The 21,683-nt window shown below is 38.5% G+C and overlaps 1 protein-coding gene and 1 long non-coding RNA gene across 2 annotated transcripts in view; one reads left to right on the top strand and one right to left on the bottom strand.

Moving 5' to 3' along the window:
* The window catches only part of LOC135322973 (uncharacterized), a 31,993-nt gene extending 25,543 nt beyond the window's left edge, over positions 1 to 6,450 (top strand). The window contains exon 3 of the long non-coding RNA XR_010384029.1: positions 6,203 to 6,450. This is a non-coding gene — a long non-coding RNA (uncharacterized LOC135322973). The remainder of the gene's footprint in view (positions 1 to 6,202) is intronic.
* Positions 6,451 to 15,256: 8,806 nt separating this feature from the next.
* Positions 15,257 to 20,937, bottom strand: LOC105097263 (metallothionein-1C-like). The gene is made up of 2 exons (XM_064494321.1): positions 20,802 to 20,937; positions 15,257 to 15,459 (listed from the first exon to the last, which is right to left on the bottom strand). Exons 1-2 carry the CDS (start codon positions 20,935 to 20,937, stop codon positions 15,257 to 15,259), a joined length of 339 nt encoding a protein of 112 aa, XP_064350391.1.
* Positions 20,938 to 21,683: the final 746 nt, after the last annotated feature.

Genomic DNA, 21,683 nt, shown 5'->3' with positions numbered 1-21,683 from the left:
TTCCTTGTTACTGGTTCAGGATTTGTTCTGAAACAACCAAGGGTTGTATCCACTATAAGATCATAGTCTCCTACATCAGCTGGACCCTCAATACCACTATAAAGTTTTTGGGTGCTGAGTAATCCCCCGTTCTCTGGCTAAAAGTAATTCCCTTTCCCCAACTCCTTATAATAAATGCACTTTTCTCCTACTTTACACACACACACACACCCCAACTTCCTGAGAAACCCCTAAACTTGTACTGCCATCAATTATCTTCTCTCAGCCTTTTCTCCATCTCAGTGTAAGCAGTGTTCTTTGTTCTATCCATGATTAAATACTTCAGTGTGTTCTGATTAAACCCCCTCCTGCCTATTCAGAAACCCCATGCTGTCAACCATCCCCTCTCTCTCTGTCACACACATACACACACACACACACCACTACAATTTCCTCCTCTCTGAAAACTCTTTCCTCCCAGGATATACATAAGCTAATTTTTAACACTAAACAAATAAACAAACAAAAAACTATTCCACAACCCAGTGTCCCTTTCAAAACAGGCTACCATGTCCTATTGTGAACTGCATGTCCCTGGCAGGCAGCATTCACAGAATCAACATGACCAGGTCTCCAGGGTTGACCATCACACATTTTGAGCCATTATATGTAGGACCCTCTTCAAATTGTCTCTTTGCCTTTAATAGTTACTCTTCCTGGGAAAAAAGCTAGAAGCTACACTTGCTGTTTCTTCTTCCTTGTCTTCAATTCATTCCTTAACTGCCTACAGTCTGGCTTCTGCCCCCACTACCTCTCTGTAACATCTGGTGCTAAGGCCAGTGGTTCCTCACTGCCAAATCTAATGGATATTTTTGTACCTTTATCTTATCCAGTTATTTGAAGTTATAGACCATACCTTTCTCTCTTAAAGTGGCTCAAACTCTTTTTCTAACTCTCCATCACACTGCTGTTGCTTAGTTCCTACTTGTTATCCTCCATCTTTTCCTAGAGTTATTACATTGGCTTTTAATTGTTTTTTTTTTTTCCAGCTTCTACCTTATCCCCTCCTCCTTTCTCTGTTAAGAAAAAGTATACAGTGCTTGGAAATAAAGCCAAGACAGTGTCGTACGTTCTTCCAGTGTGATGGTAAAGTGTTTTTAAGAGGTCTGCTCAATAATTATTTCATTAGGGGAGGTACCACCACTGGAATTGTTTATTATTATTATTGGAATTTATAAGTTAAGGGCTCACACTCTGTGCAGTTACATATTAACTTACAGATTTTTACCTAGTAGAGATGCAAACAGTTTTGTCCCCGGAAGAGGTAATCCCAAAATTTTATTGCTCGAACACTAACCAAAATCTGTCTCTAACTTAAAGGAATAAGAAACTCATTTTGATTCCTCTCCTGTGTAAACTCCTCCTTCAAGTCTCTTGGAATCAGCTTAACTAAATTGCTGGTTCCCTTATTATTTCATGAGTTAAATAAAACCTTTGATCATGTCAATTCTATATTAATATGAGATTCATGTTTTAAACTTTTTGAATTTTGGACTTTGACACCATGCTGCTAAGTTCCAAATTGCTTATCTGAGCACATTATTTCTGTTTATTTCCCTTAATGGCTCCCTATAACCTTAAGGACTGATGTTCACACTCCTTCACTTGACATTTTCATGTCCTTTGTGGCCTTGGTCCTGCCTACTTTTCTAGCCAAATCTCTTGCCAGCCCCTCACAGACACTTTATGTTCTAACCACGTGACACTTCTAAACAAGCAACACTTTCTTCTCTTTGTCCATGCCCCGTCTTCATCTAGAACTCCTCCCCACCCCATCTCCACTACCCTTTTCTCTCCTTTCTACATTTTTGACCTTCAAGACTCAGCCCAGCTATCACCTCCTGTAGAAGCATCCCCCGAGAATGCTTGCTGGCTTAGGTGTCCTCTGCTGTGTGCACCCTGTGCTGACCGCTATTACAGCTGCCACCCTCTCTACAATTCTTCATTTACTTGACTGTTTCTGAGACTAAAACTAGATGGTAAGCTCTTGAGCTAGGAGCTGAACTGAACATCTCTTAGGCACTTAATTTTTGACCATACCGTTAAGAAAATGACCTATTTGCCTCATCTGCCTCAGCAAAGAATAAGTTTTTGTAGTACAATTATGTCAGATTTATTGACTGTCAACAATGTGCCAAACATAGGCAAAGTTAGATCTTCCCTTTCCAATGGCCCTTGCTCCTAAACTGAAACATCATTACATAGAGCATTTTTCTTGATTTCTTCTTAATGTTATAGGCAATGAAAGAAAATATATTTTTACTGTACTTTTGTCTAATAAAGGTTGCTCCACACTTTCTGATCATATAGTCATGAAGTTACTTAGATTTTTACTTATACTACAAGTTTTTCCTACAGTCAAAGTAAACAGTATTTATGGGCATGAAAGTGTTCCCATCCCCTCCCCCCAAGAAATTTAGAGGGACTTACCTCTTGCTGATTATAAAGCCAAGGCTCCCGTGGGTGCACGAAGTGTTCATGGCCCCCTGATAATAGCGATGCCGCCACCTACCCCAGTGTTTTGTGTGGGCCCTTGGTTAGTCTTTCCTCTCAGTCACTTCAAATGGTGGCACATCTGCCCAAGAGACATTTCATTATGTGACTTCCTATTGACAAGTGTCTTTCTTATGCTTTTCTAAACACAATTCTGTCTGGAGCAAGGTGGTTCCCTTTGGCAGAAAACACTATTCGTGAGAAAAATTTCCTAATGAGAAGAATCCTAGGCTTCAGTGCTGAGTATCAGTGACATGAAGAAAAGCACAAGTGCTCAAGGATGACAACATTATACGTGTGATTGACTTTGGGCCCCAACCAACGCAAACAGGGCATCAGGGTAAATCCCCTTATGCTTTAACTACACTCTGAACCACCCCCCTGATGTCAGGGGTCATGGTAAAATGTGTTCAGCCTGTGCCCTGAAGTACTTTGAGCCTCTAAATCTTTCAAAGAGTACTTGACTCTTTCATTCCAGGTTAGAAAACCATCATCAGGAGAGCCAAATAGTGACCTGATGATCTCATGTTAGAGTCCTTATCTCCTTAGGTAAATAAGCACTTCATCTTATTAATGGATGCTTCTCAGAAGATTTTAAAAACCAAAGTCGCAGGTGATATGAATGTTCCTGCCTAGCTGCAGTAGGGTTGTTTGGATCAGTGGTTTTTAAACTAAGTTCTGAGTGTCCTAATGGGTCCCACAGAGGTCCCTCAGGATCAGAAGGGGTGGGTAGATGACGCTCCGCAGCCCAGTATCAATATGTGCAGCTCTATTTTTATCCATTTTATATAAATCAGGCTCTAACACAGATTTCGTTTGGGAAAAAAAGGGTTCCGCTGCTTAAAGATAAGTTTAAAAAAAGAAAACAGATCTAGAATACTTTTTTTGGATTCAGTAGTGAGCTTACGCTGCATGCAAATAAAGTGGGCTTAAGATACTGACATTGCTGCTAGTGCAAAGCAGTGACTTTTTAAAAATTCATTTATACTACATATATCTATTGAACTTCTCCTGTGTACGAGGGCACGGTGCTGCGTGCTGGAGTATAACTAAAAATAGGCAGGGTACCTGCCCTCAGGGACCATGTACTCCAGAAAGACGGGCCGTTGAATAAGTAGTTGTCACACCCTGTAATCATTAGTATGTGTGTTGGACGAGGGGAGTCAGGAAAGGCCTCTGAGTATTAATGAAGCAAAGGTAGTGAGATAGGAGTGTCAGGAAATGGGACTTGTATATGTGAGAGCCAGTGAGTGGGAGACACCACAGCTCTCTTGAAGAACTGGAAAAAAAAATGTGTTAACTCTGGAGTGTAGAGTTCAAGACAGAAAAGCCTTGTAAGCTATCTATGGGAGTATGGACTTTAACTTAAGAGCTGTGGGAAGAATGGGTCAAAATGATCAGATTTCTGTTCAGAAAAGCTCACCCTGGCTGTCAAGTGGAGGATGGAATGACAAGGGACAGAGTAGGGAACCAGAGGAGAAGCTACGAGAGTCTTCCAAGTAAGACAGGGGTCCCCTGGGTTAAGGCCAGGTTCCAGAGATAAAGCAGGGTTCCGGTCCACTGGGTCTGATGACTGCTGGGATGCATGTTCGATGTGGAAGAGGGAGTGTCAAGAATGCTATTCAGTTTTCTGGCTCAGGCAACTGAATGGAGAGTGGAGTCATTTGTGGAGATAGGAACTCAGGGGAGAGGGTCAGATTTAAAGGGAAAGTTGTGAGATTTATTTGGGATGTGGATGTGAGTCAGAGATCCCGGTGGACCATCCATGTATAGATGTTGTGCAGGCAGTCAGCTGTTTAGGTGTGTAGGTCAAAACACTGTCCGGGCTAGAGATCTAAATGGCAGACTCAGCAGGATAGATGGTGATCAGCGTCTTGAGAGTCAGAAAAACAGCTCCTAGAGAGACTGAGTAGGCCGAGAAAAGAAGGGTGGCTTAGAAAGGTGGGAGAGGAAAAGAGAAGGGAAATAGGAGAATCTGCTGTCATAGAAATCAGGGGAAGAGAATGGTTCAAGTATGAGTGAGAGAGACACAGTGTTAAGAGTCGCACAGGTCACAGTCTGAAAAGTGACTTCAAAATGGACAGTGACAATATTCTCAAGCTGTCTGGGATTATCTTCAGTCTAGTCAGAAAGTTTTCTGTACTAGTCCAGGAACAAACCTCGTGTGTAACTGTGCAAAAATAACCAGGAGACAGGGCACCTTTAATTCTCAGGGAATTTCTAGATCAATATGTAATTTCTGTAAATATCTGAGGAAGTTTAAAAAACAAACAGCTAATGATTAAAAAAATCCTTACCCACATACAGGTGAGCAAGTAGCTAAGGCTGCCTCTGATGTAATTTTTCTGAAAACCCCAAAACTGAAAGCAAGGTTTCCACATGGTCTACTCTTCAGTGTAGTATAATGTTAGTATTATATAAAATATAATAAATATAAGTTGGAGATAAACCACTAGAGTAAGTCATGTTAACCCGTGATTACATTTCCCTCAGACTTACTTTCACCTTCTACCCAGCTTCCCTAATATCCTGTCCCTTATTCCCTTTTCTACCTGTACACCTGGAGTTTAAGGGAGTTATGGTTGCTGGTAAATATTTTGAGTTTGGGATTCTTCACAGAATGGTAAGGTAGTATTTCGCACAAGGTAAGTCATTCTTTACAGGGTTCACCACTCTATAAACCACATGGCTAGAAGGAAACCTGGGGAGTAGCTAGTCTACCTTTTTCCTTCTGTAGTCAAAGAAATTAGGGTAGAAAGAAATGAGTAACTTAAGCAATGACATCAGGCACTTGAGTGGGCAGCTCAAGTAGGTCTACATACAGCCTGCCCTGGATGTATAAAAGTAATGCATCTTGGAGAAGATAGAAAGAACTAAAATATGGTCTGTCCTATTTTATACTTCAAGACTAAATCTGTTCATGTCAAGTTGCTAAATCATTCAAAGATAAATTAAAGCAAAAGGTTTACTTTTGTATGTTTAAGAGATGTTGTGAGGAAATGGTCCACAAATATGAATTCTCTTTTATTTCCTGTTTCACTGTACTTTAAGCAAACATTTGTCTCCAAAGCAATTAAAAATGGGCAGATACACACTTATTTATTCTATGATAGTCTTTGTAGCCTGAATCTTGGTCCAGAGTCCTTTCCAACAAAGCACTCAAGTTCATCCACCATCTCTTTCCCAATAGTGCCAATACTTTGACTTTCCTATGAGATGTCAGGGATTCATGTGGCTATGTGGATAGGACTGGCAACCGGACAGACGGAGATGGGGCCAGGAGAGGCTGTTAAATCCAATTGTCCCTGGGCCGGGTCAGTGTAAAAGGGAAAATGGCTTTCTGTGCACAGATCCACCCCTGAGCTGCCAAAGATCTTGATGGGATGATGGAAAAGGTAGCTCTCTAAATACTGGAAATCCCAAATGCATGGAAGGTGGTGGAGTAGAAGGGAAGACCTTGGACTTTGCAGTAAATGGACTTGCCTTAGAATGCCAGCTGTGCTTCTTAATAGCAATGAGACTTCGCAAATTTATTTTAACTTCTCTAAGCCTTAGGTTTCTTCATCTGTAAATTTGGTTGTGAAGAGGCAATGAAACAAAAGTATGTAAAGAACCCAACACAATAATTAATATATTTTAATTTGTCTTTTCTTCACTTTAAATTCGTTAGGTTCCTCCCATCTCAGGTCCTCTCTCTTCACATCCCAACTAAATGGCTCTGCTGAAGAAAGACTCAAGGTTTTGCTGAAATACCCTTGCAGAAAACCTCCTCGGAACATGGACCTACATTTTCAGAAGGAATTGGCATGGTAAGGCAACACCATTTGTTTTTCCCCCCACTTTTACTGAGATATAATTGACATATAACATTGTATAAGATTTAGGTATACAACATAATGATTTTATTTATGTGTATGTTGCATAATTATCACCACCACAAGACTACTTAACACCCGTCACTCAAATAGTTACAATTTTTTCCCTTGTGATGAGAACTTTTAAGATTCACTCTTAGAAACTTTGAAATATACAATATAGTATTGTTAACTATAGTCATATTGTTGTACATCACATCCCCAGAACTTATTTATCTTATAACTAGAAGCTTGTACCTTTTGATCACTTTCACTTAATTCCACCACCCCTGACCATATCCCCCATACCCACTCCTCACTCCCTACCTCTGACAGTTATAAATCTGATCTTTGTTTCTATAAGGTTGGTTTTTTTAGATTCCACCTATAAGTGAGATTATACAGTATTTGTCTTTCCCTATCTGACTTACTTCACTTAGCTTAAGACCCTCAAATTTCATCTATGTTGTAAACAGCAAGATTTCCTTCTTTCTCATGGCTGAATAATATTCTATTGTGTGTACATTTATCACAATTTCTTTATCAATTCATCTATCAATGGACACTTAGGTTGTTTCCATGTCTTGACTATTGTAAATAATGCTGCAGTGAGCATGAGGTACAGGTATTTCTTTTAGATACTGATTTTGTTTCCTTTGGCTGTAACCCAAGAGTGGAATTCCTGAATCATATGGCAGTTCTATTTTTAATTTTTTGAAGAATCTCCACACTGTTTTCCATAATAGCTGTACCAACTTACGTTTCTGCCAACAATGTCCAGGGTTCCCTTTTCTCCACATTTTTGCCAGAATTTATTATATCTTGTCTTTTTGATGATAGTCATTCTTATAGGTATGAGGCAATATAGTGGTTTTGAGTTGCATTTTCCTAATAATGGCCAACATCATTTGTGACAGAGAAAAGTTGCTTGCAATTTATAATACCCAACTGATTCCAGAAGAATTTCTTTGTTTGCTGAGGATGCAAGGTTAAGAAAGTTCACTAACTTGTTCTGCCCTAGAAAATTTTAATTTATTTTTTATAGGAGGTAGAAGGGGAGGGCAGGGCCATGGTACAATGCAGTGAGATCCAGAACCAGGGAAAACTGAAGTCTATGTGTGGACAAGATTAAAGGGTGAAGAGGTAGCCAAGGGGAACTGTGTGGGGAGAACTGAGATGTTTAATAGGGATTTCTATGAAAGTTTGCCAAAGTGATGCTTGATATAACCCTTTTGGACATCTCTCTGTGAAATCTACAATAAAACCTGTTTCTTGTTAATGTCTTGGGAGAGTTTAATTTGTTCTTGTTGAGATGTGTAGAAGTGCTGAGTTCTAATTTAAGGTTCTGTGAGCCCAGGACAAGCCTGCCTATGAGGTCCAGACATATCTGGGTCACATTAGTTAGATATCAGCATTCTCTCCTCTGGCCTAAGATATGTACTTTTTTTTTTAAAGCAGAATAAAAAACTAAACACTGGAAACCATCGTTATTGGCCCCAGAACCATACATCTCATTCTCTGAAGGATGAAGATAGTTTCAACTGGCAAGGGTACACAGAAATCCAGATTTTGGTTTGACCTAGAACTTCCCTTTGTACCTCACAAAATGGTTATAGAGCTTCCACTTTAAATCTTTCTGCTCCAGACAGTGTCATTTGTTCAGAATATTTACTTGGTGTTGCAAAATTTGTGTGAAAAGTCAAGGAAAAAAACGGTATTCAGTAAATCCTAAGGCAGAGACTTGCAATTGACTGAGAACTCTTCCCTTGCCCAGAAAATCAACAGCAGCAGCCTTCCCAGCTCATCTGTGAGGTAAGAGGGTAATGGGTTTGTTTTCAGAACTTCCAGCAGAGCTTGTGGTCACATATAGCGCTGTGGCTCCATTTCCCCACAATTCTCTTTGCTTTTTCACAGTGGAAGTGGGTCTATTAGGAAGCAAGAAGTAGCTTTGAAGCAAAAGGTCTCAGAAAAAACGCATACCTTGAAAAACTGATAGGAGTGGAAATTGAATATAGATGTAGATGACAAAGTCCAGGAGAGAATCCAGGAAGCTTTTAAGATCTCAGTATGGTGCTTAGTGTACTGCTCTGAAATAATGGCTATTCAAATGAATAAAGCTGCAGGAATTTGTTGTAGGAGCTTAATTGCTTCAAGCTCTTGATGCCACTTCCAGAACAGCTACCATTTTAATTGGAAAATTGGTTTCTACAGAATGACTAAAAGGTACAAATGAGTGGATGATGCTCTGCTGCAAAGATAACATAAAGGTAGCTCTGAATGTGCTACCAGAAGCTGCCACATAAGCTGGCTGCAAGAAGTGAGTATCGTAATGTAGAGAAAAGAGCATAAGGTTTAGAATGACCGAGTGGAAAACCTAAGCTCTAATGTTTGCTACCTGTCAAGTAGCAGATCACTGAATTCTTCTGAGACTCAATATCTTCTTCTATCAAATGAGGAGTTATATGTTATATGATTGTTATGAAACTCAGTGGATATAAAATATAAATGGAAGCACTTTATACATATAAATTTTTCAGATTATTTTCCATTACAGATTATTACCAGATATTGAATATAGTTCCCTGTGCTATACAGTAAATCTTTGTTGCTTATCTGCTTTATATATAGTAGTTTGTATCTGTTAATGCCATACTCCTAATTAATCCTCCCCCTTCCCTTTATGCTTTAGTAACCTTAAGTTTGTTTTCTATATCTGTGAGTCTGTTTCTGTTTTGGGTATAGATTCATTTGTACTATTTTTTAGATTCCACATATAGGTGATAGCATATAATATTTGTCATTATTTGTCTGACTTACTTCACTTAGTATGATATTCTCTAGATCCATCCATGTTGCTGCAAATGACAATATTCCATTTTATGGCTGAGTAATATTCCATTATATGTTCTATTATATATATATTCCATTATATATAAATTAGACGTGATAAGCACCCAAAAAGTCATCCTGTGTCATTCTATTGGCAATTCTCTAAATAAAACTTGAGGCGAGTAGGATCATTTTTGTCTATCTTTTGTTATTTAATTTTCAGTCTTTACGTTCTATTAACTAGGAAGACGAAAGTTACCAAATGAAATTATGTGCCAGCATATTTTATTTTAAATGCTTTTGATTTTGTTTTGGCAATGAAGCATGGATTCTGTTGAAAAATGCTACATGTAACATAATTTAAAAATAATTACCCAGAATCCTGGACCCACTGCCCCTTTATTTTCTATGTTCAAGATCTTTGACTCTCATGAAGAATATATACGCTTTTTTCTATACATGCAAGTAGAAAATAAATTGCAACTCTGATTTGGAAGTGGTTAAAAGATAATGAACGGGCAAGTTAATCTGGTGTGAGGATATTTTGCCTCTTTTCCCTGCCTCATCTAACCTGGGTTGAGATTTTGGAGACATGGATCCTTTTTCTGACCCCGTTACTATTCGTGCATTGTGAGCAAGACACTCCCCTTTCTTCAGTCTTGATTTTCTCATCTGTAAATGTCAGAAGGAGAACAAATCATCTTTAAACTTCCAAGATTTTAAGGCCACATTTGGACAGGCAGGTGAGCATTCTGGTGGCATACCAGAGATAATGTTGACAGATATGCCCTGGAATAGCTCTAAGTAGTTGTTAAAATACTGAAGTCTTCTGTATCACTTATTAAAATGCCCCTGCTGGAGCCTCCAAATGCCCCATTCCCTAATCCCATCCCTTCTAACGTCCCTGGCCCTTCTTTCTGGACCCTTAGGATCCTTCAAATTCCAGCAACTAAGGGACCTCCAGCTGGCCTTTGTTCTGATTACTCAGTGCCTGACTCCATCTAGTTTTTCAATATTCTGAATATCTCTCTTGGTTATAAGAAGCTCCTTTGCATCCCCACTGCACAATGCATGCTGGCTCATAACAGAGGCTAAATCATTAACCCTGTGACTAAATCTTTTGAAGTTCACAAAATTAGAGACTATATTTAGAATTGACCATTTTTACATGCAGTGGGTGAAAATAAAGTGAAAACCTTAACTGAACTTTGTGAGGTTTATTGACTTATGTGTAATTTAAGGTAAAGTTGATACATGTCTTCTAAGAGTATTCAGTTGTTTCTGTTTAAAAAGTGAAGTGATTTTTTAAAAGTTTAGTTTTAGACATCAAAATAGCAGGATATAGGAATGTAGTCTTTTTTAAATTTTTTGAACCTCTTTATTGAGGTTTAATAAAATTCACCAATTTAAAGTGTATAATTCAATGTTTTTTCTTTTAGTATAGTCAAAGGTTATGCAACCGTCACTACAATCTAATTTTGTCACCCTAAAAGCCCATCCCTCTTAGCTGCCACTGCCCCCCATCCCCCTCCACCAGCCACTGGAAATCACTAATCTACCCTCTGTCTCTGTGGATTTGCCTATCCTTGGATATTTTTTCATATAAATGGAATCACATACAATATGTAGTCTTTTATTAATTGGTTTCTTTCACTTAACATATTGTTTTCAAGGATATGAATATATTCTTGATGTAGAATCAAGATGAAACCAGAAGCATTCCTGGGCCAAAGATGGAAAACACGGTACTGTTTGGTTTTGGTGACCCAGCTCCCCAGTCCCCAGGCCTTCCCTCCCTAAGTAGTTTCCTGGTTCTGGACTTATCTCTTCCCCCACAAACAAATGTCTCATCAAATGCCTGGATCTATGGAGATCTGTTTTATCTCAGCTCTCAAAACTCACTGAAAGTAAGGAATTATGAGCAGTGGAGACAATATGTCTCTCCCCAGTGGTAATTAATTTAAGACAGTAATTCCTTAATAGTTTTCATTTTGGAGCCCTAACTAAGGGCTGGGCTCGGCCCTAAGCACATTTTCTATACCTCATTGTAATTCTTGCTAACCATGGAGATGTATTTTAATATTTTAATTCCACAGAGAAGGTAGAGGTTCGAAAAAGTTAAGTGACTTCCTCAAGGCAAGTCATCTATCAAATGGCAGAATCAGGCTATCCATCCACATATATTTGATATTAAGGTCCATGCTCTCAATTACTTCATTTCATAGAGTTTGACTCACATTTTTCATAGTTTGGTGTCTCTGAAATTGGGATGCCTGTCCTGATTGGTGATGTCTTTCTATAACTGGCACAGGTTTTTCTTTTATAGTGGTGCATAAAATATTGATGCAGCTTACAATTGACTATATCTTTGTTTTGATAAAACCTGGTACTAAACAATATTGCCTCCCTAAAGGAAATAACTGTTAATAATGAAATTAAAGGTATGAGTGACTAAGTTAGGAGGAGAAGGGGAGATGGGTTTTGAGGGGAAATTCCCCTCTCAACATAGTTGTGTATCACATAAGTACCTACCTCCTTCTTCTGTGGATAAAAGTGGCCTGATAAATGCTATTCTCCTAATGTCTTAATCACAAATAATTATGTTTTCTGGACATACACTGAAATGGAAAAACTTTGAAATCTGTTTTTCCATTGCAGTATAGAGCAATGATAGTCTTGCAACAGCAGTTAAAGACATACCAGAGTTATTCAAATTGTAATTGAATTATATTTTACAAACATCATGAAGTCTTTAAAGGATAATGTTCTAACTTTGAAAAAGTTGAAGAATCATTGACCTACAGCAGTTTGATATTAGAATATTAGATTCATGCTGGCAATACCTCATGTATTTCTGTATTTTCTTCTCATACTTTATGCCTATGATATTTTGGAGAAAAAAATGAATATAAATGTTTTTGCACAAAAAGATTCCCTCCCCATAATTTGCTTTCTGTTGTCTAGCAGAGGCATTCTAGGGGGAGGGCTCTCTGGTCTTTCCAGAGCAGCATGAGAACTTAGTAGAAGGACAGAGGCAGGAGAAAGGTCATGAGAATTCACTTGTCATTGAGTTAGGTCACTGTCGACCTGTTCTTTCTTTCTGGTGCTTCTCTGGACTGAGTCGTAGGACTATAGGCTTTCCTGTCCTATTTGGAGATTCACCCAGGTGAGCCGGAGTCAGGACTTTCTTTTTCTGGACCAATCTCAGACTAGAAACTTAAAAGGAGAGAGAAAGGTAAAGATGGAGAGAAGAGGGAGAGGAAGAAAAGGAGGGGAGGGGGACAAGAAGACGGGATTGACATTATCAGGTGATGCTTTTTTTTTTTTTTTTTTTTTTTTTTAAATAAAGAGCTCCCTCTGGTTGCTGTATGAGAACAGATTGGAGAATTGTTCTTGTAGATCAGGATAAGACGTGGATTCTTGTCCTGATTTTACCAGATTCTGCAGGACTGAGACAATGTGTGGATCTTGTTTCCTAGTGAAGTTAATTATGTCTGTCATATCTAGCTTATAAGTTGTTATGAGATTCAAATAAAATGATGCATATACAGTGTTTTGAGGAAGCTCAAAGAGAGACATGAATATAAAAATTAATTTAGATGGCAAAGTGCTACACAGGAAAGTTTCTGTGATAATAATTACAATAGAACAGCTACCACTTATGAAGCATATATTTTGCATTTTGTACTCACAGTAGCAAATTATGAGAAAAATATTATTGGCTTCAATTTAGAGCTGAGCAAACAGACTTAAAGAAATTAAGCAACTTTCCCCAAGGTCACAGTTGTTTAGGGGCAGAACCAGAATTCAAACCCAGATGTGGCTGACTCTTAAGCCATACCTTAAGTCTCCCTGCTTAACATCATCAGCTTTTTCTCTGTATCACATTTATTGTGAAAAACACAGAAAATGCAAATGCTTAAAATAAAATAACTCATTTTGCCCACACATTGTATTTATAAGCTTGCCTTCTTTTTTGTGTGGGTTGTTTTTGGTTTATAAAACTTTTTATTCTACTATAACTGACTTAGATAGACAGCTGGAACAATAGCAGATAAGAGCTGAATGTCAACAAGTAAGCAGGTCAACCTTTTTCACTGAACTTTTGAACGACTAGATAATATTTTAGCTGTGAAACATCTGGTTATGATCATTCTTTGTGTTATTTACATGACACCAAATAAGTCTCCTGAATCATAGAAAATTTTTTCTTTTCTTTTTTTAAAAAATTGAGATATAATTCACCTATAACATTGTGTTAAGTTTAATGTGTACAACATGTTGATTTGATACATTTATATATAACAATATGACTACTATCTTAGCATTAGCTAACACCTCTATCACATTGCATAGTTATCATTTCTTTTTTATGGTGAGAACAATTAAGGTCTGTTTTCTTGGCAACTTTGAAGTTTATAATACGGTATTTTTGGCTATAATCACTATGCTGTGCATTGGAGCCCCAGAACTAGTTTCACTTTCTTGGTTAAGTTTATTCATAAATATTTTATTATTTTTGATGCTACTCTGAATGGGATAGTTTTATTTTTCTGATATTTTATTGTTAATATATAGAGACAGAACTGATTTCTATATATTGATTTTATATCCTGCAAATTTTATATCCTGCAGATCCATTGATTAGTTCCAACAGTTTTTGGTTGAGTCCTTAGGATTTTCTATGTTTAAGGCCATATCATCTGCAAATAATGATAATTTTACTTCTTACTTTCTGATTGGATGCCTTTTATTTCTTTGTCTTGCCTAATTGCTCTAGCTAGGACTTCCAGGGCCATGTTAAGAATGGTGGGAGTGAGCAACCTTGTCTTGTTTCTGATCTTAGAGAAGAAGCCTTCAATCGTTGAGTATAATGATAACTATGGTTTGTTGTATACAGCCCTTCCTACGTTAATGTATGTTTCTTCTATGCCCAATTTGTTGAGGGTTTTTATCATGAAAGGGTGTTATATTTTGTCAAATGCTTTTTCTGCATCTATTTAGATAATAATATGATTTTTTTTATATTTTATCCTGTTAATGTGGTGTATCACATTCACTGATTTGTGTATAGTGAACCATTCTTGTATCCCACGGATAAATCTCGCTTGCTCGTGGCATATAATCCTTTTAATGTGTTCTTAAACTTAGTTTGCTAACATTTTGTTGAGAAATTTTGCATCTGTGTTCATCAGGAATTTTGGCCTATAGTTTCCTTCTCATGTAGTGTCCTTATCTGGCTTTGGTATTAGGGTAATGCTGGCCTTTTAAAATGAGTTTGCAATTGTTCCCTTCTCTTCAATTTTTTGGAAGAGTTTGAGGAAGATTGGTATTAATTCTTCTTTAAATGTTTGGTAGAATTAATCAGTGAAGCCATCTGGCTTTTCTGTGTTAGAAGGTTTTTGATTATGGATTCAATCTCCTTACTCATTATTGGGCTGCTCAGATTTTCTATTTCTTCATGATTCAGCCTTGGAATGTTACATGTTTCTAGGAATTTGTCCATTTATTCTAGGTTATCTAATCTGTTAGTATACAGTTGTTCATAATATTCTCTTATCCTATGTTATTTCTGTGGTGTCAGTTGTAACGTCTCCTATTTCATTTCTGATTTTTATAATTTGAGTTCTCTCTTTTTTCTTAGTCTGGTTAAAGGCTTTTTGTTTATCTTTTCAAAAAACAGCTCTTATTTTTTTAAAGATCAATTTTATTTATCTATTCAAAAAAGAGCTCTTAGGCTAATTAATATTTTCTATTGTTTTTCTGGTCTCTATTTCATTTATTTCTGCTGTGATGTTTGTAATTTTCTTCCTTCTGCTAACTTTGAACTTAGTTCTTCTTTTTATAGTTCCTTGAGATGGAAAGTTAAGTTTTTTTTTGAGATCTTTCTATTTTCTTTTTTTTAAGCCAACAACTTTTATTATAATTCACATATTTCATAGAAAAAGGAATGTAGCATCAGAGCAGGTTGTATTAAAAATACTAAAATGCAAGTTTGTACATGTTGCTCTGTCTACATCTGGGGCAGGCTCTTTCCAACATCAGGCACAGCAGCTGCACTTGCCAGATGCCCCTTTGCAGATGCAGCCCTGAGCACACTTGGCACAGCCCACAGGGCAGCAGGAGCAGCAGCTCTTCTTGCAGGAGGTGCATCTGCAGCCTTTGTATGTGCAGGAGCCAGCGCAGGGGCAGGAGCAGCCAGTAGAAGAGGAGCAATTTGGGTCCACTTGGAGATGAGGTGAGACTGGAGGTCCAAAGCAAGTTGTGAAGAGGATCTCGTTTTCTGGTGGTCTATGTATTTATTGCTATAAAATTCCCTCTCAGAACTGCTTTTGCAGCATCCAGAGGTTTTCGTGTGTTGTGTTACCATTTTCATTTGTTTTGAGATTTTTAAAATTTCTCTTTTGATTTCTTCTTTGACCCATTGGTTGTTCAGGAGTGTGTTGTATAGTTTCCACATGTGTGTAAATTTTTGAGCTTTCTTTTTCTTGTTGATTTCTAGTTTCATACCATTGTGATTGGAAAAGATACTTAATATGATTTTAGTATTCTTAAATTTGCTAAGACTTGTTTTGTGGCCTATAATATAATCTATCCTAGAGAATATTCCATGTGTACTTGAGAAGAATGTGTATTCTGCTGCTGTGGGATGGAATGTTCTATAAATGTAAGATCCATTTGGTCTAATATATAGTTCAAGTTCAATGTTTCCTTATTGCTTTTGTCTGGATGATCTATCCAATGCTGAAAGCAGGGTATTGAAGTCCCCTACTATTATTGTATAGTTGTCAATTTCTCCCTCAAGATCTGTTATTATTTGCTTAATATATTTAGGTATTCTGATGTTGGGTGTGTATATATTTGCAATTATTACATCTTCTTGATGAATTGACTCTTTTATCATTACATAATAACCTTCTTTGTCTTCTTGTTACCACTTTTGGCTTAAAGTCTATTTTTCTGATATAGCTGTAGAACTTTCTTTTGGTTTCTACTTATATGGAATATCTTCTTCTATCCTTTCACTTTGAGCCTATGTGTGTCGTTAAATCTGCAGCACATCTCTCATAGGCAGTATATAGTGGGATAAAACTTTTTTCACTCAAATGTATTGTCAAAAATTCTGTTATACAGACAAATGGAAGAGGACAGAGTCTATGCTTTCTGTATAAAATTATATATGTATATATATATATACCCACAATGGAACTGGGCCTGGTTTCTGAACTTTGAGCTATTCATGGGCTTAAATTTAATAGCAAAGGGTCAAATATGAGAAATTCTGAATTGTTATATGTTCCTGGTTCCTCACTCCAAACTAAGCCAGTTTTGATGAAAAAAGAATTCTGTAATGTGCGTGTAGATGAAAGAGCAAATAGACTTTTTTTTTTAATAACACAAGATTTAGGAATTAAACACAGCAGGCAGAAGATCCTGTAGGAATTTCAAGTGATATTTTACGATGGTTCACTACAGGATGTTCTAAGCCTTGGTTTACATAGCATGCTACTTTATATAGTATTCTTTATTTTGGGGATCCCAGCAAGAGGAGATATTGTATTGATATAGATAATCATCTCTGCTTCCTTCCTATCTGCCCAGGCTGGAAGGGAATAAACAAAAATATCATCTAGCTTATAGAAGAAGTAGGAAGGAAAGTTTAGAAGAGTAAAGGCCAACATAAAAAAGAAATGTGAAGTAGGGGATATTTTGAGTAGTATAAGCTTACATTATGGATCTTCTAAAAGATAAATACTAGTTGAAAACGTCTGAATGTTTTAACTGAACTTCCTAAGAAATACTAATTTTATGGCCTTTGCAAGGAGATACCCACCACATCTTACAAAATATCCAGGGGTCTTCTTATATTCATTTATCATTTACTCTTCTTTCAATTGTATCATTAGTGGTTGCTTTATTCATTATGCCCTTGTGAGAGACTGGGCATTAAAAAGCTGCAAAAAGCAGAGTTCTTGTTCTTGGGCTACTTAACATTTGGTTGGAGGGTCCATATATATAAAATAAGAAGAGTACAGAAGCAATACAATGACAATGTTCCAGTTAGGAAGAAATAGCAGAGGTGTAGCAATAAAAATATTGCTATTTTTTAAGAAAACTGCCTCCTAGAGATGGTGATTCTATTAAATGGAATATGTTAATAAGATGAGCACTATGAAGAGATTGGCCATGTGAGTTTGAGGGTAAAAGCTGGAAAAAGCTGAATTGCAAGACTTAATAGAGGACAATACTTTGAGGTTCTTTGTTTAGTTGGAGGTGGGGAGTGGGTGAAGATAAAGAATGGAAAGAGAGAAGAGAGGAGCCAGTGAGCCAAAGAGGGGCTGGTGTGAGGCCATGAAAGGCTACAGGATGCTCACAACATCATTTTGAGTTTGTTTGTATCCTAATGACTCAAACCCCTCTTTCTCTGACCGTCCTTCCCAGCCTGCTATCTACAGTAAATTCAACTCTTCTCAGGAATGCTCTGTGCTATGGAGTAGTTTATTGTTGATATGTGTGTGTGTGTGTGTGTGTGTGTGTGAGACTACTAAAGAAGGAGCTAAGTTTCACACAGTGGATCTCAAAGAGAGCACCTAGAAGGAGGAGGCAGAGGAGGCCATGAGAACCCAAGGCTCAGAGGAGCTCATAGAAATCATAGAGGGTCGTGGGCCATGGAATTTTACCTAGGCCTCAGGGGGAAAATGCCTTAGCTAACATCCAGTTTCTACAAACACATAGGGATATGATCCACACAAGTGGTGTGTGTGTGTGTGTGTCTTGAGGTGGGTGCGTAGATAGAGAAGTGAAATTTTAATCTAGATCTTGGAAGAAACGTTGTTTTAGGATTGGTTGCAGGAGAGCAATTGAGCATTATAGTGTGAAATGTAGCATAAATAAGGCCATTAGCAGACAGGCACACAGGCACGTAATTTAACATGTAAATGAGAATATTTTGGCTACAGCTGGAGGTTCACTGTTTTAACATCCCCTCTTATTTACTTTGAAGGAGCCTCATTTTCAATTCTTCTTTAAGTCGCTAATGGTTCAATAATAAATAAGGTCCATAGTCGTGGTTTGCAAACTTGTTTTTAACAACAGAATCTTATCTTCAAATAAAATCTTATCCCAAAGTGCAACATGTAAAACAGAAAAAACCTCAGTTGTCCTGGCTAAGAGGGTGGAAGTCTTTACCTTTCCATGGTCCATCCCTTAGAATTCCTGGGGCTCCGCAGAACACAGCCTGAAAACCAACAATCTAGAACAAGAGAAACGAGACTGTCTCACTGGTTTCCTTTCTTGGTTAAAATACACTGACCTTGCCAAAAGTAATTTCATTTAGAAGCTTGTGTCAGAAAGTGAAAAATGTCAATAATACCTAGAGTGAGCAAGAGAATGGGGAAATGAGCACTCCTAAACACTGTTGGTGAGAGTATAGATTGATACAGTCTTTTTGATGACAGTTCATCAAAATTTTAAATGTATGAGCCATGTGATCCCTCAGTTCCACTTCTAGAAATCTTTCCTCATGTATTTGCACAAAAGTGTACATACAAAGATGCTCATTATTTTAAGACTGTAAAATCAGAAACAAATAGGGGAATGGTTAAATAAATTATGCTACCTCCATATAATGGAATATTATTGCCATTAAAATGAAAGAGGTAGATCTATATATATTCTGATATAGAAGGATGTCCTTCCTAAACTGTAAAGTGAAAATGCAAGTTACAAAAGAACATAGTTAATTTTACACACATATGTAGATATTTAAAGCAAGCACACAAACCCCCGCCCCCACATTCTATGAAAGTTGTATAAGTACTTCTGATTGCAAAAACAAAAACCAAAAAACCACTAGAAAGAAACGGTTAATCTCAAGGGTTAGGGTTTACTTCTTGAGAAGAGTAATGGAGGCAAGGGGCATACACTTTTTATTGTACACACATTTATGTTATTTGAATTGTCTACAAAACACATGTATTCATTTTATAATTAAAAAAGCAATGAAGACAAAGATAAAAACAGCTGCATAAAATAATTTGCTTGTTTCAAGAATTGCTAAGTTTCCTCTTTTCTATCAGTAAAATTCAAATACTGCAGCCTGCCTCCCTTCATGCCCTCACTACCAAGAAATCCAGAGTGAATTTTGAAGCAAGAATTTAGTAATGACATTGACCTTTAAACCTAGAATTATTTACATTTCCTTTCTGCTTTGGTCCTGCTTTTCTATTTCCAGCTAACTTTTTACCAAAGTTTCTCAGGTTCATTTTTCAAAAGAAATAGGAATAGGTTATAAAGAAGGAGACAAATTCTGAACCCGTCACTCTGAACAGCCCAGATTTCTTAGTGAGAAACTCTAGAGCTGAGGAGTGAAGGATTTGATTTACTATTTATACTTCATACTCTGATTACTCTCACATGGGATCTGAGGACAAGAATCGGTACTCTTGCAGCTATATAAAAAACACTTGGCTCTCCATTTGAGTTTCACTTTGTTTCTCCTCCAGATTTAAGAGCTGCAAGGACAGTCAGGAGCCTCTTGTGACAAGACTTGTCTTCATCCTGTAGTCGGTGGGAAACCACTGAGGGTTTTTAAGCAAAGAAGACAGTGGATCTTAGCCATGTTTGAGGGAAAAAAAGAAAAAAACTGGCAGAGGAAAAAGTAGATTGGCCTGAGGGAAAGGCAGATACTCATTAAATATCTGTAGAGTGGTTGGGTAATTGATGGTTAAATGACCAGTGTAGTTTAAAAGTCTGTATTTATTGGAAGGGACTATGCACCATTTGTCAGTAATGCCAGTTTGGATCAGTTGGTCTGAGCACGTGCTGGTTAGATCCATATCATAGTGGACCTAGATTAGATTCAAAAAGAAAAAAATAATCAAGTATCACAGACTGCAATCTTTAATCCAACAAGCCATTTCATAAAGGGGAGGGTGCAAACAGCTCAGAGCAAAGACATCCTTGTGGTCAGAAAAGAAGGGAAGGCAACAATTTTCTCTGGTATTTTGGCAGCGGCATCTTTATTTGGGTAGGGGCTCGTTCTCTTCACTAAGGCTGAAGAAAACCGGCCTTACCTCTGTGGAGGGAATACTGCACCTACTAAGGACACCCATTTGGGGTCAGTTTGATTCTGTCACTTATCAACTGTGTGACCTCGAGCAACCCCTCAGAGCCAATTTCTTCCATTGCAAGAGTGGAGGTAAAAACACCCACTTTCGTGGATGAGAAGGTAAAATGAGGGAAGGCAAGTTAATTAAGGACCAACTGTGACTTTTATTTTTTATCTTGTTTTTAAATATTCTACTTTGTACCCCCCCAAAAGGACTTAGGGATGCAATTTTTGTTATTTATGAGTGCACACAGCCTGAGGTGTCTGTTTTAGGCCTTTGTACACAACAGTTTACATAATGATTAGCTGGTCTGCGTTCTCCCTTTAGATCTGGGAGCGAGGGTCACACCAAGGGATGATAACAACCCGCCCCTTGACCCAAACTTTCCAGGGCGGGCAGGCCCCTCCCCACCCATTCCTACCCAGGAGCCCAGTTCAGCTCCCAACTCCCAGAGGAATCTGGACCTCGAACCTACCAGCAAAGGCTTCGGAGTTGCAGGCCTGCCCTTCCCCAACACCCGGCAACTGCCCGCCCTGCGCGTGTGCAGTTCCTGGTTCCCGGCTGCCTTGGGGGTAATTCCAGGTCCCTCGGCCCGCTGAGGATGGTCCCATCACTGCAGCAGGTCCCCTGGCTCTGCGGGTCCTGCCCACCATGGAGCAGGTGTCAGAGAAATCGATGACTCAAAAAAAAAAGTTACTAAATTAATATTGGTGTTATGTATGGGTTATATTTCAAATGCACTGGGATCAGGGACTTCCTGGTTTAAAATAAAGTCCATGTTAAACCTCCCTGCTTCGTGCCTGGCAAGCATGAAGGTTCTCAGTTGCGTTTCTGTCCCTACCCACCCCTAGATGCCCCTAAGGCTGGGCGTGGCAGGGCTCTTCTCACTGAGGAGGGAGAAAAGCATCCAGATTGTAGTGAAAATTCTTGTGCCCTCGACTGGGAGTTACAGTCGATGTCCTCTGACAGTTCTAAAGGGCGGGACTCATCCTGCTCCCTCTCCTGTCCCCTCCTCGTCGTCCCGGAAGCCGGGATGTGGGAGCCCCAGTGCTCCGAGGCACCGCCCACGCCTTATGAGGGGGTTGCCGAGCGCTGCCGGTGGTGGGCGTCTGCTGCGCTGCGGGGCCCGCCGCCACTTGCTCTCCTGGGACAGCGGGTCAGGAACAGCTGGAGGGCAGGTTGCCCTGACACCTCCACTCCATCCCCAGGTGTCCTGCTAAAACCCAGCCTTCCCAGAGCCCAGTGCTGCTTGCCGATCTCCACTTGGCAGCAGGTGGTGTGCGGGTGTAGAGGAGGGGAAGCGCTGCAATGAAGTAAAAGTACTTTTGTAGGTCAGAGTTTATTGCTTCAGGGGATA

The sequence above is a fragment of the Camelus dromedarius genome, chromosome 15 (genome assembly GCF_036321535.1).
Source record: "Camelus dromedarius isolate mCamDro1 chromosome 15, mCamDro1.pat, whole genome shotgun sequence".
NCBI classification, from domain to species: Eukaryota; Metazoa; Chordata; class Mammalia; order Artiodactyla; family Camelidae; genus Camelus; species Camelus dromedarius.
The sequence above is the reverse complement of the archived record's forward strand: the minus strand, read 5'-3'. Positions and strand labels throughout refer to the sequence as shown.

What these genes read in the sequence shown, in the direction of transcription:
- LOC105097263 (XM_064494321.1), bottom strand. Translation starts at nt 20,937, where the DNA reads ATGGGACCATCCTCAGCGGGCCGAGGGACCTGGAATTACCCCCAAGGC. An exon ending in CAACTCCGAAGCCTTTGCTG is followed by an intron (nt 15,460 to 20,801) that starts GTAGGTTCGAGG and finishes TTGGACCTCCAG; the next exon opens with TCTCACCTCATCTCCAAGTG.